General features: G+C 41.7%; 1 protein-coding gene across 3 annotated transcripts in view; it reads left to right on the top strand.

The window, feature by feature from the left end:
• The window catches only part of prkcz (protein kinase C, zeta), a 172,039-nt gene extending 155,168 nt beyond the window's left edge, over positions 1 to 16,871 (top strand). For all 3 annotated transcript variants that reach the window (XM_041799594.1, XM_041799595.1, XM_041799597.1), the window contains 2 exons: positions 1,830 to 1,945; positions 11,171 to 16,871. In XM_041799594.1, coding sequence (XP_041655528.1) covers positions 1,830 to 1,945; positions 11,171 to 11,258 — 204 coding nt within the window. In that variant the 3' untranslated portion in view covers positions 11,259 to 16,871. The remainder of the gene's footprint in view (positions 1 to 1,829; positions 1,946 to 11,170) is intronic.
• The last annotated feature ends 829 nt before the right edge of the window (positions 16,872 to 17,700 follow it).

Genomic DNA, 17,700 nt, shown 5'->3' with positions numbered 1-17,700 from the left:
GTGTCACGTCAGCTTCAAAATGCAACAAAAAGCACCGACTCCAGATAAAAAATAATCACTATTTTAACATTACTTCTCATCCTGCAAGAGCAAAAATCATCAGGGGTCAGTGGGTCACAGAGCAGCAACAGCGCCATTGATGATAAAAATTTTAGAATTTTACAAGAAACCAGGTTCTTTATAGCAAACATTAATCATTTAACTCACAGTGGAAGCAATAAAATCATGAAATCATCTCAAAATGACTGGCAGATCAAGCTCAGGAAAAGGATCCACTGTTTACATACTATTCCTGCATGAACTCACAGTTCTGCCCTGCTCTCAGCTGTTGTCTCATGCTGATTAAGGCTGTGCTTCGATGCACAGTGGGGTAAACACGCTTCCAGTGTGTGAGGTAGCTTGTGTCTGATCAGAGCAAATTCCCTGCGCGGCAACTGTTTTATGTGGAAATTGTGGGCAAGGGTAACCTTACAAATCAGATGGATTCGCCCGTTTCCATGTTTCTCACTGGGGAATCCATCTTGCAAAGCTCCCGTCTGAACCGTTTGGGCCCAGTTAGAAAGCGACAGGACCAATCAGCATCGAGGGGCAGTGCTTTTGGGCGCGACTGAGTCGTGACGTAAGCAAACAGCGACAAGAGGCCGGTGCAATTATGGTGGAAGAGATTAGCGTGGATGCTGCTAAAGCGTCAGTTTTATCAGAACTTAACGACATTTCTTCGTTAAAAGAATAACAGCAATGAGTTGTTTTCATTTCAAAAACCACAAGAGTTGAGTACTGACTTGTCTACAGTCGCCATGGTTCACGTTATGCAGTTCTCTGTGGCGTTTACTCCTCGGTAGCAGCTACGTCACGTGTTTTGTTGCTCTGATTGGCCTGTAAAGATGTGACAGACAGAACGTTCATCCAGTCACCCTCCGAGTGTTTTTACAAAGGCTCTGCCCTTTCCCAAACGCTATGTATGAGTGGTTAACCAGATGGATGTGTGAAACACATCCATCTGGCGTGCCAGGTTAGGGCAAGAGAGGGGGGCCTCTGATCCTTGGGGAGATTGTGGACTGGCCAGGGGTACATGTTTTTGCTAGAAAAGCCTGAAAAAGTATATTTTGCATAATATGTGACCTTTAATACTGAGAGGTACATACAGGTTTAGAAGCAACATTTTCTTCCATCAGGGACGTTCCTTACAGAGTGTTGTTAGAGGAAAAGGTGATGGAACACAGTGGAAAACATGCCCATGTCCCAATTTTTTTTGGAACACATCCAAGGCATCCTATTGAGAAAGTTTGTAAATTTAAAAATGAAGAAAAAAGCAAATAAAACCCAATGACCTTGTTCTCTTCGAGCATTACATTTCTTGTCTGTGTTGTATCTAGTCAGAGGTTGTCAAATCACTGTTTGCTGTTTTTATTTACATTTAACACAGTGTCCCAACTTTTCACAGAGTCTTATATTCCTCATAAAACAATCATGAGAGAGCAAAAAGAAGACTGAAATGAATGAGCCTGAAGCAGAGCTGGTTCTCATAACCTTCAATTTGATGAATTAAAGTTGTAAAAACTCCTTTGGCTGATCACGTCAGAGCTTCCTAATAAAGGAGCTTAAAGGGTTTTAAATATCTGACACATCATTAAAAAGGAGAATTGAACCTCTCCATTTATTAGTGATGTCCCTGTTTTAATCAAAGAGAAGGGTAAATGTTTAATAATCAGTCAGGGCACTTAAAAAACTCCAAACCTTCGGTCCATGCCTACTGTACGTGCTCTCTGCTCTGTTACTGAGTAAGAACAGTTGTATTTAATATATTTTATGTGTTTGTTTTCCCTCAGCTGGAGAAGAAGGAGGTGACGCCGCCCTTCAAACCTCAAATCTCCGATGAGTACGGCCTCGAAAACTTCGACACGCAGTTTACTAATGAACCAGTGCAGCTAACACCAGATGATGAGTAAGTCCTGCCGCTGCAGCTCCCAGCGCCGCTTCATTAAAGTCAAATTCACGTAAATAATTTAGAGAGCCTTCACATGTGGAGAACGGTGGGTAAAACAGATCTGTTTGCAGGGACTTTAAATCTGCTCAGTATAATCTCCATCATACTGCAACATTATAATCCTGCAACTTCTGTGGTCAAATTATCAGTGAAACTGTGAAATAGGGATGCATGAGAATGCAGAAAGTCTTGGGTGATGTTTCAAAGCTTCCTTTGCAGATGGAAATTTTCTCAGAAGTAGAAGCAAGAGATGAAGTGACAGCTGACACAGCTTCTCTTAACTTCATGTAAATGGTCAGTTAAACCAGTGGTTCTCAACCTTTTCAGCCCATGACCCCCAAAATAAAGGTGCCACCTGTGTGCCTGAAGGTGGTTGAATCATTTGTGTAGTATATAGCCTTCTTAAAATGTAAATCTATTTTGTCAAAAATATATATTTATCAAAATGGGTTAGAAATTGGACAAAAAAAAAGGTTAATAATGTCAAAAAAGGGTGGAAAATGTGGTGAAATAAGATCTTAACAGTGGCAAAAATTGTAGAAGAAAATGTCTGAAAAAAAGGCAAAAATAGGTTACAGTGGCAAAAATGGGCATAAATAGTGTAAAAGGGAATTAAAACGTGGCTGAAAAGGCTTGAAATTGGCAAAAATGGATGGAAATCTGGTGAAATGGGAAGAAAAATTGATATAAACTGGCAAAATAGTGCTGAGAAAGAAAAATAGGCAGATATTGGCAGAAATTGGTCAAACTGGCAAAAATGGACATATCAGATAGGGAAATTTGGTTAAAATGGGAAAAATTGGGCATAAAAAGTGGTAAAATGTTAATAGTGGCAATTATGGGTCAACAGAGGCAACATTAGGCAAGAATTGGTTTAGAAGTGGCAAAAACAGGCAGAAAAAAAGTTGTGGAAAGGAGTTAAATGGCAAGAATGTGTTAAAATTTGTGGGAAAAATGATGAAAACTGGTTAAAATTTGGCAAAACTGGTGGAAAATACCAACAGTGGAATTCAAAAAACATTAAAATAAGATTTTTTAGGGAATCTGGAGACCCCGTCTTAGCGTCTTACAACCCCAAAGCAGGTGCCGACCCCAAGGTTGAGAACCACTGAGTTAAACAATCTATCTAACTTAGTATTTCCTAATAAAATAGACTGTTTACTTAAGTTAAAATTATCAGGTAGCTATGTTAAATCAGTTAGCTTGTTGATAGCAATATCTATTATGTGTTAGCATCAAGCTAATGAACTCAGATGTACATCCCTGTCCATTTCTTTGGATCTCCAAATATTTTTCAAACAACTGTAGTTGACTTTGAATAGTTATTGTCCTTGAAACTCACGTCCCTTAGTGCCGGTAAGTCCGGCCAGTACAGCAGCTTTAAAATTTGACTGAGCTTCTCATACCTGCTAGCACTGATCCTCAGCTTTATAAGCTATTATTCACTGATATTATGGTAATGATACCATGCATCCCTACTCTGAGAGCAATCAGACACAAATTACTCAGGTTATCAGCTGTGTTTGGATCAATGATTGTGTTTGTTCGTGTCTGTTTGTGTTGGTACTTTGACCTCTGGTAGGATCCAAGAGAGCTTAGCTGATACTCAAACATGGCATCAAGAAAGTGATGACCACAAAGAGGTCAGACAGCTCTATTCCACTGATCCACTTCCTGGACTGGTGCTGCGCTAGAGCTGGAGCCGGTTCCTAGCTGGTTCAATGGAAGAACCGTCAGTAACCCAGTTTTCTTTTCCACATTCTGGAGCTGGTCTGAGTGTGTCGAACATGTGCGTCTCCTTTTTCTCAGAGATGGAACATCTGCAGCATTTATTTAACATCCGTGTTTGTTTTTGCACCTGGCACGCTTTCCCAGGCCTGATCCAGCTCACAGCATACCGGGCGCCCAGAACCTGGTGGGCTGGACCAGACCTCGGGAGGGGGGTCTGGTTGCAGACCGTACATTTCTGACAGTTCTTACAAACCTTTTAACAGAGACACTGTGTATCTAAGAACGGAAGGGCCCTAATTTGATGGTACAATGTATTTCCAGTGTTTAGATTTTTAAAAATTACTTTATTCATAAACAAAGTCTGACAGTTATATTAATTAGATAAACACATCGCAATCATTACAAACAAAACATTTCATAAAGGAAACAGGAGACGATCAGCAGTCCAATCCTGGAGCAAGTTAGCTTTAGCAATGTGAGCTTAGTAAACGTAGGAAAATTGGAGCAACCCCCAGCACCCTCAGTTGGGACCTCCTGGCAACATCTGACTTTCAAGGTTAATGCAACGCAGCATTAGCTGCATAAACTAGGTAGCTCTATTATCTACGTAGCTCTAATGGAGCTATGTAAGCTATGCTGGCTGTGCTTTTTTCTATATGTACGCTGTTTACTCCGCTTTCTCTAGCATTAATCAGGTGTTGCAGGTAAGGTTTTTAACTTTTATCCTTCCCATCAACCTTACCCTTCTGTTCTGAGATACATGGCATCTCAGATGAACGGGCGTAAGCCAGACTCTCTTGGACCTTGTGGTTGTTGCGTGCACTGTGGAGGGGTCAGCTGGAAGGATACCTGGAGAGATGGGGCATGGACCTGATGCAGGCCTAGAGGAGGGCCAAGGGTCAGTGTTGACGTGGTGAAGTGCCAGACCATCATATGCTTCCAAGCCTGGCTTGGACTTGTTTTGCATTGTTGTCCTGCGTGTATTTGAAGTTTTCTGGTTTACAAATGGAGCTCTTCCTGGAGTGGATTCTCAGGACCAGTAAGAAATTTTGCTACTCTGAAATTTGTTGTCCTGTCTTTGGGAAAAGGGGTAAGACAGTATTTTCACTGGTACAAGTATCCGTAGTATTTTCTCTCACCACTCACACCCATCTCTGGAACAAATCTTGTCTCTTGACTCTGACAACGCCAGTATGCTGTCAGCCTGATGTTCTCCATTGTTGTTGTGTTGAACATTATGACAGCTATGATGACCCCACCTAGATTTAGGAGGTACTGTTGATACTGGTACTAAAACTGAGTAGAGTCAAGACAAGTGAAGTCGAGCTGGTACCACACATGGAAATATCTAACAGTGAAGCTAAAACAGAGCACATATGATGATTAGAGCCTCTCCTAGTCACATCAGTGATATTTAAAACGTATTTTCACACAAACAGTCCATGTTGTGCCATCTCCCCAGCAGACTCTGCATCCAATAAAGACAAACACCCCCCGTGAGTTCCCCACACTGACGTCTTTATCCAGCAGGGATGTTCATGTTTTCATTCATGCTAACACTGAACCCTCAGGATGTGACGGGATTCTGTGTTTAAGATTTAACTTTGGAGGGGAGAGGCAGCAGAGATCTGGCAGAACAACAGACACGGCGCAGGCTCCGCTGCTGCAGACGGTCAGCAGCCGCAGCACGAAAACACAAACACACCCAGTGTTCCTCTGTGACGGCAAGAAATGGATCCCATACGGCTTTGTTAGGGCCTGCCAATAGATATTACCAGGCTTATGTTAGACATCACACTCATTAAAATCCATGCTGGACTCATTTTTCAGGCTCCAACGTTTAGATTTCTCCTGCAAAGCTTTTACTCTGCTGATTTAAGTCAACTGGTTCTCAGCAAACATGCTGCTCAGGAGCAGAGGTTTAACTGGAATAGGATCTTTAGTAGGCATACAGGCTGTTGGAGTTTTACAAATATCTGATATCCTGATATTGACAAATTCATTCTAGCCAACACCTACATCAATACGGATATATAAATGTTATTTGGGGCTAAAACTCAAGTCCTTAAAACACACTTTGAATGGTAAGGAATGAGGATGAAAAAGAAAAACATTAGCTGACAGAGGTCTGAAGGTCCTGTCTAATACTTATCAAACTATTATGTACATTTGGCCACTAATTACAGCTGGCATAGGCCAGGATTTACAGGAAATACAGGCCAGTATTTATGACTGATACTGGACAATATCATGAGCCAATATATGCTGATATTTACAGCTGATATAAGCTAAAATTTACAGGTGATTATGGCCAATATTTAGCATTGCTATAGACTGGGATTAACAGCTGATATAGGCCAATATTTATAGCTGACAGAGGCTTATATATTTACTGGTAATACAAGATGGTATTTACAGCTGATGTAGGCCTTTATGTACAACCTATATTGGCCAATTAAACCACCAATATTTACAGCTTGTAAAGGCTAAAGAGGCCAATTTGGCCAATATTTGCTAACATTTACAGCCAACAAAGGCTGGTATTTACAGTCAGTGAAGACTAATATTAACAGCCAATTTAGGCCGATATTTCCAACTGATTCATTGATTTTAAGTATCAACAAAATTTGATTGTCGGTGGGGATACATAATTTTACAAAGAAAAAACATGTCAAATATTTGCACTGAAAGATCTAGACATTACATTACCTCAAACTGTTCCAAAAGTTTTCAAAGCAGGAGAAAATCTTGACTTGTATTGTAACGGGATTATGCTGTTGTGTTGCTGTCATGATGGAGCCACCGTGACAGACATGGTCATTGCCATGGAAACTCTAGGTGTTACCTGAAGCACTGCTACAGAAGGAATAGTGAACTGCAACAGGAAGCTGCTGTTCTGTCGCTGTCTCATTCCTGTTTTCCATGATGGTCCAGTTGTTCCAGCTCAGTAGCTACTGCCTCTTTCTCCTAAAACCATCCCGATTGGTCCGGTCAGTCTCTGACAGGGAACAAGCTTCAAACTTTGGAAGATGGACCCTCCTGATGGCAGACATGAAATCTAACCCTAACCCTAATCCATCAGCTTTGAAAGGTTAAAAAATCATAGCAGTCAGAGAGGATAATGAGGCATGCTAGACGTTCCGTCTGGAGGTTTTGAAGTGTCCCTGGTGTGATGCACCAGACAGGGTTAAAGAATGATCTGCTCTCCCATAACTGTTCTGTATAACCCCGCTCATAGCGTGTTGTCTGACCTCAACATAAAGCAGTAACTGCAGGATTATGAGACGGCACCGAGCAGCAGGAGCTCTGAGTGTTAATTGGAGCCTTATTAAATGCCCATCATGCTTTGCAGCCGTGACAGATGTCGCTAGTTATGTTCGATGTCTCTGTCTGAAGGAGCTGAACACCTTTTCTCCTCTCTGACGCTCATCTTCAAACCCCCTCCCTGCTGATTAAGGGGCCGCAGAGACACCTCTGAAGCTCCTTTGTGACAGACGGGGGAGTCCGTGAGGGACTTCCAGGGGAGACTGTGAGGGGGTGAGGAGGGAGAACAGGATAGAGAGCACATCACCGGATCAGCAGAGGAGATACCGACCTGGCATCAAACACCTCCTCACATCAAAAGGAGACGCACGCCTCCTCTCTGCGCCTCACACTTCACCCCCCCGCCCGCTCCTCTCTCTCTCTCTCCTCCGTTACCAAGGAGAGGGGCTGATGTCGCCCACTCCCGCCAGGAGGGGGTGATGCAAAAAGCTCTCCAGTCTCCCCTCTCTCCCCCTGGTGATGGGTTTGGCACGAGAAGAAAGAGCAGTGAGCGCCGCGCGAGGAGAAAGACAGTAAACCCTCCGCGTTACACATTTACATCAGGACATTAAAAGCCAGGATTGCTGGGGGGGTTTGCCAACGTGGAGAGGGGGAGGGAGGCTTTGGTTTTAATCTACCAGCTCCCCCTCTCAGAAAAGCCGAAACAACGCCCAGAGAATACTTTGTTCTCCTGTAGCGTTCGTCTCTGGAGGATGCTTCGGTGTGCTCCATGAACCTGTTGATGCTCCCCGCTCTGCAGGTGTTTTATTTGGACGTCTATGTGTGCATTAAAGCGGGAAAAGGTGATTTTATTAAGAAAAATACACGGCTCTGAGATGTCTGCAACCAGACATGCAGTATTTCACAGGTTATCAACGGACCCTTGTTGTTAGTGAAGATTAGCTCTTCTTGTGTTGTCAGGGCTGGTTTATAGAGATTAAAATCATCTTTCAATCACTTTTAGCTGAATGGTAATACACAGTATATATCCAGGTATCACCAGAAATGCCTTCAAACAGCCCCTGTCCCAGACTTTATGAATGAGCGCAGTTAGCTGGCTAAATGGTCAAAGTCAAATCCCTCATCAGCACCAGAATTCCAAGCCAGTATTTTTAATCCTGGTCACATGCTTGAAGCTATCATGCAGCCACTTATAGACTCTATCTCCAGTGGATGACAGCTGCCATTACGCTCATAAATCTGATGACAATGACCCTCTTCCTACTGCCACATCTACCTTTCAGCTAATAGGATGCAATGCTGCACGGATACACCGGTTTTTAAAGAAATGAGACATTGAGGATCGTTTCTACATCTCTACTCACTAACGTCATTAGCAGGAACATTTCTAGTTTGAGCACGGTTACATTCACATCTCCTGCTCTTGAGTCCACATGAATGCCTTAGACCATCTCTTCATGCAGACTCTGGTTTGGGGCCTAAATACGACAGGCTTGTGTTCACACAGATCAAATGAAGCAGACTTGGGGGGCCAGGCCCAAGTCCCTGATGTGAAATTACCAATAGCTGCTCAACTGTTGTGTTGATTTCTAACTGTACATGTTCAGTGTCTGTTCAGGAATAATACTCCATGGAGCTTTTATTCCATCTCTCCTTCCCCCTCCTCATCCTCTCCTCTTCATTCAGCATCTGCTAACACTTTCAAGTCTTCCAAGCTTAAAAAAAGAAAACATTTATGTTGGTCGGACTGGCTGTTTGTTTTGGTCAGTCCCCAAACCTTCTTGTCTCCTCTGAGTGTCCTTCTCTGCAGGCTCTTCACTGCCCCAGTGTTCACTCTTAAAATAAAAAACAGCGTTTAGTGGATGTGATGCTCGTATTGGTGGCTGACCTCCTCCTACTGAGAGCGAGAGAGAGAGAGAAAGAGAGCGATCTGATGGAGAAATGTCTGCTTCATCAGTATTCTGCTCTGAATCTGAAACAGAGACACCGCTGCCTTTCTCTCACTTGTCCTTCGCTCCATGTGGGTGGGATCCACAACCTGTTCAGCTCCGCCGGTGGCCCCTGAAGTGAGACCCCCACCCACCTGGTGGAGCAGGGTGACGGTCCACTGAAGGCACCTTTTGTTTTAACTTCAAAGCCCCCTACTCTGTTTGTCTGAGGGGAGAAAGCCTCTGTGCTGCCCGGTGAGAGGCCTCCTTTTTGGACTTCAGCATCCTCTCTCTCACACAGAGCCATGAGTAAACAGCCTGTTGCAGCTGCAGGAGAAGAAGTCAGCTGTGTTACTGAAGGAGTCCATTTATTTTTACTCAGCCTGCTGGATGTGGAGCTCCATGTACCTGTTGGTGGTGGGGGGAGGCATATCTGCAAAATAACAGCTTATATTGGCTGTAGATATCCACCTATATCAGCTGTAATTATCAGCCTATATCAGCTATAAATATTGACCTATATCTGTGAAATAACAACTTAAATTAGCTGTGAATATCAGTCTATACCAGCTGTAAATATCAACTTACAATGCTGTATTACTCATCTGTAAACATCTGCTTATTCTGATTTAATTATCAGCCTGTATCAACTGTAAATATCAGTCCATATAAGTTTATATCAGCCTATTGTGATTTAAATATCAGCCTGTAAAGTTCTAAATATCAGCCTGTATCAGCTGTTAATATCAGCCTTTATCAACTGTAAATATCTACCTGTATAAGCTGTAAATATCAGTCTATATTAACTGTAAATACCGGCCTGTATAAGCTGTAAATATCAGTCTATATCGACTGTCAATATCGGCCTGTATCAGCTGTTAATATCAGCCTTTATCGACTGTAAATATCGGCTTGCATCAGCTGTTAATATCAGCCTTTATCGACTGTAAATATCGGCCTGCATCAGCTGTTAATATCAGCCTTTATCGACTGTAAATATCGGCCTGAATCAGCTGTTAATATCAGCCTTTATCGACTGTAAATATCGGCCTGCATCAGCTGTTAATATCAGCCTTTATCGACTGTAAATATTGGCCTGCATCAGCTGTTAATATCAGCCTTTATCGACTGTAAATATCGGCCTGCATCAGCTGTTAATATCAGCCTTTATCGACTGTAAATATTGGCCTGCATCAGCTGTTAATATCAGCCTTTATCGACTGTAAATATTGGCCTGCATCAGCTGTTAATATCAGCCTTTATCGACTGTAAATATTGGCCTGCATCAGCTGTTAATATCAGCCTTTATCGACTGTAAATATTGGCCTGTATCAGCTGTTAATATCAGCCTTTATCGACTGTAAATATTGGCCTGTATCAGCTGTTAATATCAGCCTTTATCGACTGTAAATATCGGCCTGTATCAGCTGTTAATGTCAGCCTTTATCGACTGTAAATATCGGCCTGTATCAGCTGTTAATATCAGCCTTTATCAGCTGTTATTGTTAGCATATTTTTGGTTAAAAAAATAGCTTTAATCAGCTGTAAATTTCAGCCTTTATCGCCTGTATTGGCTGTAAATACTGTCCGATTATACAGATTAATTTTAATGGCTAACTGATCTATGTCAGCTTATGTCTTTTCCCAGTTCATCTATCATTTCCACACCAAGGACAAAAGGTTGTGTCCATCATAATGGCTCCATCATGACAGCCACCGTCACAAGACAAGTCTTGTCAGAACTATTCAAAGGGAAGAATTTCTCTGGCTTAACTGAACTTAGCTAAATATAATAGGACTAGTGTTTTTTTATGAATACAGATATTTTAGTACAAAAATTTTAAATATCTTACCTCTAATATTTTCCCTAATTCCAGGAAGTATTGCATAGAAAAGTCTAAACCTCTTTAAAAGAATTCTGTTTGGATCAGTGTCAGCCTTAGACCTGGAACTTTGACTTGACCGACCAAAGGTTTACCTGTTTTCAACTAGAAGGTCCATTTAAGATCTTTAAGGATCCACGGAAACCCTGAATACAAATAAAGATCGATTGGTTTTCTGCTTATTGTTCCCTCCAGTCCAGAATGTCATGGGTTTAGGTTTGAATTTGTCTCTAAAGTCAAATTTTTGCCTTAAAAACAGAGTTTGATGTAAAACAGTGGAGTCCTTCTGTTCATGGTCTGATCTGTTAGCTGATTCTGCAGCGTGGTTGTGATGAAACTGCTCTAATTCCTCCTCTCGTCTCCATCTCTCTCCTCAGGGACGTCATCAAGAGAATAGACCAGTCGGAGTTTGAGGGATTTGAATACATCAACCCCCTGCTGCTATCCACGGAGGAGTCTGTATGAAGGAGAGACACACTTCCTCCTTCGCCCACCTTCTGTTCGTCCAAGCTGCCGTCTCAGCCAAAAAACACTCGCGAGCCGACTCCGTACGGTGAGGAGGAGGAGGAGGAAGAGTAAAGGACATCAGTGAGGATGAACTCAGCCCGTGGACATGTCAACACGAGGAGAGCTTCCCTCCTGGACGATTGTTTCCTTTGGTACCAAACTGGTTTTCTTTTGGTATCTCCTCAGAAAACAAAGACTTCAGAACATTCCCTGTCGCTCCGCTGTCTTCCCCCGTTTCTTTTTCTGTTCTCTTCCTCCTTCGTCTTTGTTCCTTTCTCTCCTCAGAATGTCCATCCTCATGTCGAAGCACGAGCGGCTTCGACATGTGATCAGAGAGCTGTCTCATTCTGTGCCTGCCATCATGAACACGTCTCCACCCGCCTCACATCCCCGTCAACGACAGTTCTGCTGAGGGACTTGAATTTTACGTGCACTTTTTTTTGGTTAATTCCTTTTTTTTTGTATTTTGTAGGGGGGCAGAGATGCCCCACACAGAACAAGAATGTACACTGACAGGAAATTAAGTTATTATTGTGTAAAATAATGTAGGTAGTGGTACAAAAATGACGATGCCTTTTTATCGATGCAAGTGGCACAGATTCATCCGCAAACACGGCGTTTTCTTTTTCTTACTTTTATGATTTTACAAACTAAGAAGGGGAGGGGACTCTTTTTATTTAAGAAGTGCCTCAAAGATCGTATGAAGTACCATGTCTCTGATTGCACTTATTTACATCGACCGTCACGGCTGCAGAAGGAAATCTGCAACCATGATCTGCCAGGGCTCGTCCAAAACCTTCAGATTTTAAGGAGAATCTGTGTTTTTGGAGCACTCTGGCTTCTTCTGGCCCTGACACATCACTGAATCTCTCGTTTCATAAAGAACCAACTCAAAGAATCAGAATAAATCAAATCAGGAGTGGTCTTTGGATTAGAAAGGTTAGTGGTGGCATAAAGGGGGACAAGCTGAAGGGTAAAAGTTGATGTTTTCTCAGAATTCACTGTTAAAATGGACCATTCTCCGATGATGACAGTACACTCACAGTGGGAAACTCAAATCGTATCATGCTCTTATATTCCGAGTCGTTTGTCGACTTTTTAGATTCAAACATTTCCTGATGGAAACATGACGACAAAGACAACGTAAACCAAAAATCCAGGGACAGATCGGACCATAGTTTTCAAATTTTCTGATGCATGAACCCTAAATTTTACATTCTCCTTCTGTGCAGTGATCTGCACATGCAGCATACTCTGGAGCACATCGCTCCCCCTCTACTCAAAGTTTGCAGTTTAATGCATGTTATTGTTCCCTGTTTTCACAGCCCTGTTCATGAGTTTTACTTCATAAATCTCCCTACAGTTGACCTGATTCACTGTAGAAATCAGCTGCGAAAATTCAGCATCAAAGCATTCTGTGCAAGCGAATGGAGTTGTCTGCTTTTACTTTGAAAAGCACAAACCAGAAGCGTAACTATACTGAATATACAGTATATCTGAATAAGGGAGAAAAGACTCTTAAAACCCAACTTTGTCTGTGCACCCACGATTATTTTAACGGAACTGATCATTGATGCAACCCATGTTACTAAAGTTTGCACAAGTTCTTCTTTATGCAGCTTTATATTTAAGACTGCAGTGCTGCAGGGCAGTGGAGCTAAATACTGACCTGCATGCTTAATATTCTGTTTTTAGCTCAAATAAATCCTCTAAGTTTTTCTATAAGCATTAATTGAATGTAAAAAAATTGCATTAATATATTTTTATTAATGCAAGCCCTATCTATCATGTCAGTGATAATCAAACATTCACAAAGACATTGCTGACACTAAAGTTAGCATCTATCATACTGGACTAATCAAACCTGTTATAAACAATAGATGTGGTCCAATCTCCCCCTGGATTTTTAGTTTCTGTTGTTTTTGTGGTCGCTTCCCAACCAGGAAACATTAGCATGAAACCAGTAGAACCTGGATTATAACAGAATGACGCGATAACATCTGAGCTTCCCACCTTCAGGGTGACATCACAGTAACATGGCTGCCGTGGGAACATAATCTGTTCTTTCCCTCCCATATTCACTGTAGCATAAATGTTAACTTTTGGCCCTTCTTGGTCTGACAGCTTTAGTTTGATCAAACTTACATAAATATGATGCTCTCTGCGGCGTGCTCAGGCTTTCTGGCCGAGCTCAGATTCTTCCTCACCAGTTTCTGCTGTGTGACCATCTGCAGCCGGCCATAAAGATCCTCTGAGCGCCTGGTCGTGCTGTCTTGTGGAAAAGTGTCTCTGCTTCCATTCTGGGACATTTGTGTGTTTCTAACTCCATACCAAGGCTGGATTTACATGGTGCAACTACAGCTCAGTGCAACTGCAGAGATCTTTCCTTAGGTGAAAAGGCAGCAGGTTGTTTTTGCAGTAACTTAACCTGCGAGTAAGAGACAGGAAATGTGATCAGCAAGTTTATGCTGCTTTAAGACTAAAAAGCCAGATGAATTTTAGTTAGCAGTGTTTTTGAGCGTGGTGGATCGAGCATCCCTTTTGGTTCCATACCAGGATGGCGACCAGATTTAAAAAGCTTTCAGACATTTGGTCACGTTGTTCCATCACAGTAAGCTGTGTTGATTTTACACTGAAGTATAAGGAGCAACTGTGCCTCCTTCACTCCCAAAAGGGGGTTTCTTTTATTGACCTGGAATGTGGACATACTCGAGCGCGACTCTGAAAAACAAAAAAAAAACAAAACAAAACAAAAAAAACAAAAGAAAAAGCTGGACTCTCACTTGAAATTATGCGTATTACCTTATTTTTAGAAGAAAAAAGTTGCACCATTTTATGAAGGTACAGGGTAGACTGCTATGGGCACATGAAAGAAAAAAGCAACATTACAAGAGTTGTAATATTAAAAGATTACAGTCATGAATTGACAGGATTTGAGTCGCAACTGTTGAAGATTTAATTGATCAATTGACATTTCAATATTAATCCATGGTTAAATGTTTTATTTTGAAGGCTGAAATATTAGACCTATATTTAGGAAAATAAAGAAGTTACCCATGAACATGGTTGCCTGCGTTAGCTTATTCTTAACTCTCAGAAACTACGATTTTAATCCTGTAAATTTACCATAAAACTACTACTAATAATTATAATAATAACTTTATTTGTATAGCACTTTAAACACAAGAGTTTACAAAGTGTTCTGATTTGCATAAGTAAATGGAAGAAAAAAGCAACAAAACCCAACAAAGACAAAGAAGACAGAGGTAAGCAGAACCCAAAACAGTTCAAGAACTAAACCAAAAACCTGATTAAAATTATAATTCAACAACATAAGACACCAAGAACCCAGACGTCAGGAGATACCATGCAAACTAAGGCATCAGTCAGAGTGCAGGAATCATCACAGACGTCATCAGAATGCAGGCATCACTTCATCATAAACCAAAATAACAGGAACAGAGGAACCCAGCTACACAGGCCGAGACCAAGAGGACCAAAAAGACCAAAAGACCAAAACAAAAAGGACTAAAATCAAAACGAGAGAAAAAAACAGTAAAAGGCGGTAAAATGTCATTAAAGGGGGCAAAAATAAATAAATAAATCAGATATGGTAGCTAAGGTACAGAATAGAGGAGCAAAAAATAAGTAACACTTTAAAGTGAGGACGGCGAAGACGATTTAAAACCGCCAAAGGGGCAAGGAAATAAAATGAGGTTAATAAGGAAGAAAGGTGAGTAAAAGATTAGAGGAAATGAAATGTGGTGAAAAATTCAAATAAAGTCAAAATCTGTGAGAAGATAAATAGTCATTTAAAAGATGTCTCTGATTCTGCACGCCGTATCTCCTCAGGCAGGTCGTTCCAAAGTTGAGGCCCTCTGATGGTCAAGGCCCTGCCACCTTCACATTTAAGTCTCGACTTTGGAACGACCAGGAAACCCTCGCATGAGGATCTGTGGCTGCAGGCTGGCTCATGGGGGTTAAAAGTTCTGTTGTATAGATTGAAACCTTCAGTGGTTTAAAGGTGATGACGAAAATCATAAAATCATTTCTAAAACTAACGTAAGTTGATGTTAAGGTGCTAAAAGAGGGGTTATGTGATAGTGAAACTTTTGTCTAAAATTATGACTCAAATCCTGAAGCTTTAGTGAGAGTCTTTAGTTTAATTCTGATGCTGGTTTCAAACACACATTGTCTTCCCTTTATCCTGTTTAGTTCATGAATTCAGCCTGATTAAACCCATTTACCCACCTAAATTTAACTTTATGTGAAGTAATGCAGCCTTTAATCTGTGCTCTTCAGTGAAAGGACATGATGAAGACGGGATCTCTCGCACTTAAGCCCCTCACTGGTGGAGGTCGGTGCTCCAGTAACGTGTCAGCGTCCCTGATACAGACTGAAAGAACGGATGTGGAAATGAAACCACGTCTCTGTCTCAGCAGACAGACAGAAGCTGCAGGTTTACTGACGACCTTCACAGACTCAGTTACCATACCAACTCTGAGTTTAGGTTGCCCCTCCTTGTGAAACAGGCTTGAGTCACCTCTCATTCTTAGGTTTGGGTCTCTCAAACTGAAATCTTACTTTCCCTCTTTTCAGGGTTAACAGACTCAAGGTTTGCACTAAACCTGCTTTATGAAATGGGCTCCAGGAATTCCTAGACCTTGAACCTGCAAAATTAGGGATAGGTCTAAGTGGAGGACAAGATTGAGCCCAAGATCTGGTTTTGCATCTGCAGAAGTTGCCCGTGTAAATCCAGCCAGCATGCACGATGGTCAGCTCTCCATCAAGCATCAACTCCTCAGCTCTACAAAAACAGGAAGCCATTTGTACACAGAGAAATTTTAGCCTCCCAAACTGCCACCTTTCTACGGCCAAAGCGACATTTATAACCACGTTTTTTAGCCTCATGCTGCTGAAACGTTTGGATTAAATCAAACACATCATTGATTATCAGCTCTGAGCGCGGATCAAAGTTAGGGACAGCTCGCCTCTGAAATCTCTCCGTCTGCGAGCTCCAGAGAAAAAGAACAGAAGAAGAAGAGGAGCTCTGTCCCTATTGGCTGAGATGTATTTGATGAAATCTGACCCGTGCTAATGTGATAAGCACATAATAGGATTAATTAGCTGATCCCGAGTCAAAGGGTCTCAATTAGCCGCAGGGCGAAAAGAAAAAGATGGAGAGAGAGGAGAGATAATGAAGCTGATCCATGCTCACCAATTAGTCTGATATAATGAACACACACACTGGAAGAAATCCTCCAACATTTCCAGGAAGCCTCCCCTCAGACTCGCTCTCTTTGCTGCGTGTTGTCGGATCTTTTTGCACAGCGGGTAAAACATTAGTGACATTTTTTTGGTTTCTTGGGGGACTAAGAGATAAACAGAGAGTCCTTGAAACCACATTAGAGCCCCGCAAAGGCCGCTGGAGCATTTTAGAGAAGGAGAATTTTATCTGGAAACGAATGAACTTTGTCCATGATTTCTTTTCTAACATAATGCCGGTTGGACTCGCTTGATTTTGCTTCACCGCATCTTTGTAAATATGTGTAATTATTAAAATGATACTGGTTTTCCGTGAACTGCGTCCTTTCTTTTTTGCAGACGAGGGCAGAAAAATCTCTGCAGATGCTTCACTTTTTGTGCATCTCAGGGAGTTGCCTAACACGGCAGCACATCCTCTGATCACCACTTTAGTCGTACCAGGAGAGCAGGAGAGCCAATTAACCGATATTAATCACCAAACATCTTCTCTGTTTATTTGATGCAGAGGAAATAAAGCTGCTCTCTTTAATGGGAAGTAATATTCAAATCTGCAGAGGAGCACAACATGCTGCCGTGTCTTTATTTAGGCGAGGCTGCAGAAGAACTTCCTGTTCCTGCAGCCTTGGAAGATGCAATCAGCTAAAAAGGCGAGGATAGAGGAATTAATTTAAATGCATTTTTAAGGAAAAGTGAAAATGTTGAGAAACTAAAACGCTCCTCTAGTTCACTGGTTCTCAACCTTTTCAGCCCACGACCCCCAAAAAAAGGTGCCAGAGACCGGGGACCCCCACTGTACCTGAAGGTGGTCAAACACAGCCTTGCACATTCAAGAATAGTCATGTGGAGACAAGGCCGTCCATAAGGGGGGGGGGGGGTCTTCTGGGGCCCAGCCAAACTGGGGGACCATGGAGGTCAACAAAAGCATGGTCTATTGTAAAGTCAAGCTGTGATATCCTTATTTTATATTTAACCTGAAAAAATAACCACTCTTATCAATGAAACAAGTCTCTTTTTTAAATCATTTGTGTAGTAAATAGCCTTCTTAAAAATGCAAATCTGTTTTGTATAAAAAAAAAAAAAGAACTAAAATGATTTTAAAATGGCTAAAATGGGTTAATAATGGCAAAAAGGTGGA

This window comes from Cheilinus undulatus, linkage group 11 (genome assembly GCF_018320785.1).
Source record: "Cheilinus undulatus linkage group 11, ASM1832078v1, whole genome shotgun sequence".
Classification (NCBI taxonomy): Eukaryota; Metazoa; Chordata; class Actinopteri; order Labriformes; family Labridae; genus Cheilinus; species Cheilinus undulatus.
The sequence above is the reverse complement of the archived record's forward strand: the minus strand, read 5'-3'. Positions and strand labels throughout refer to the sequence as shown.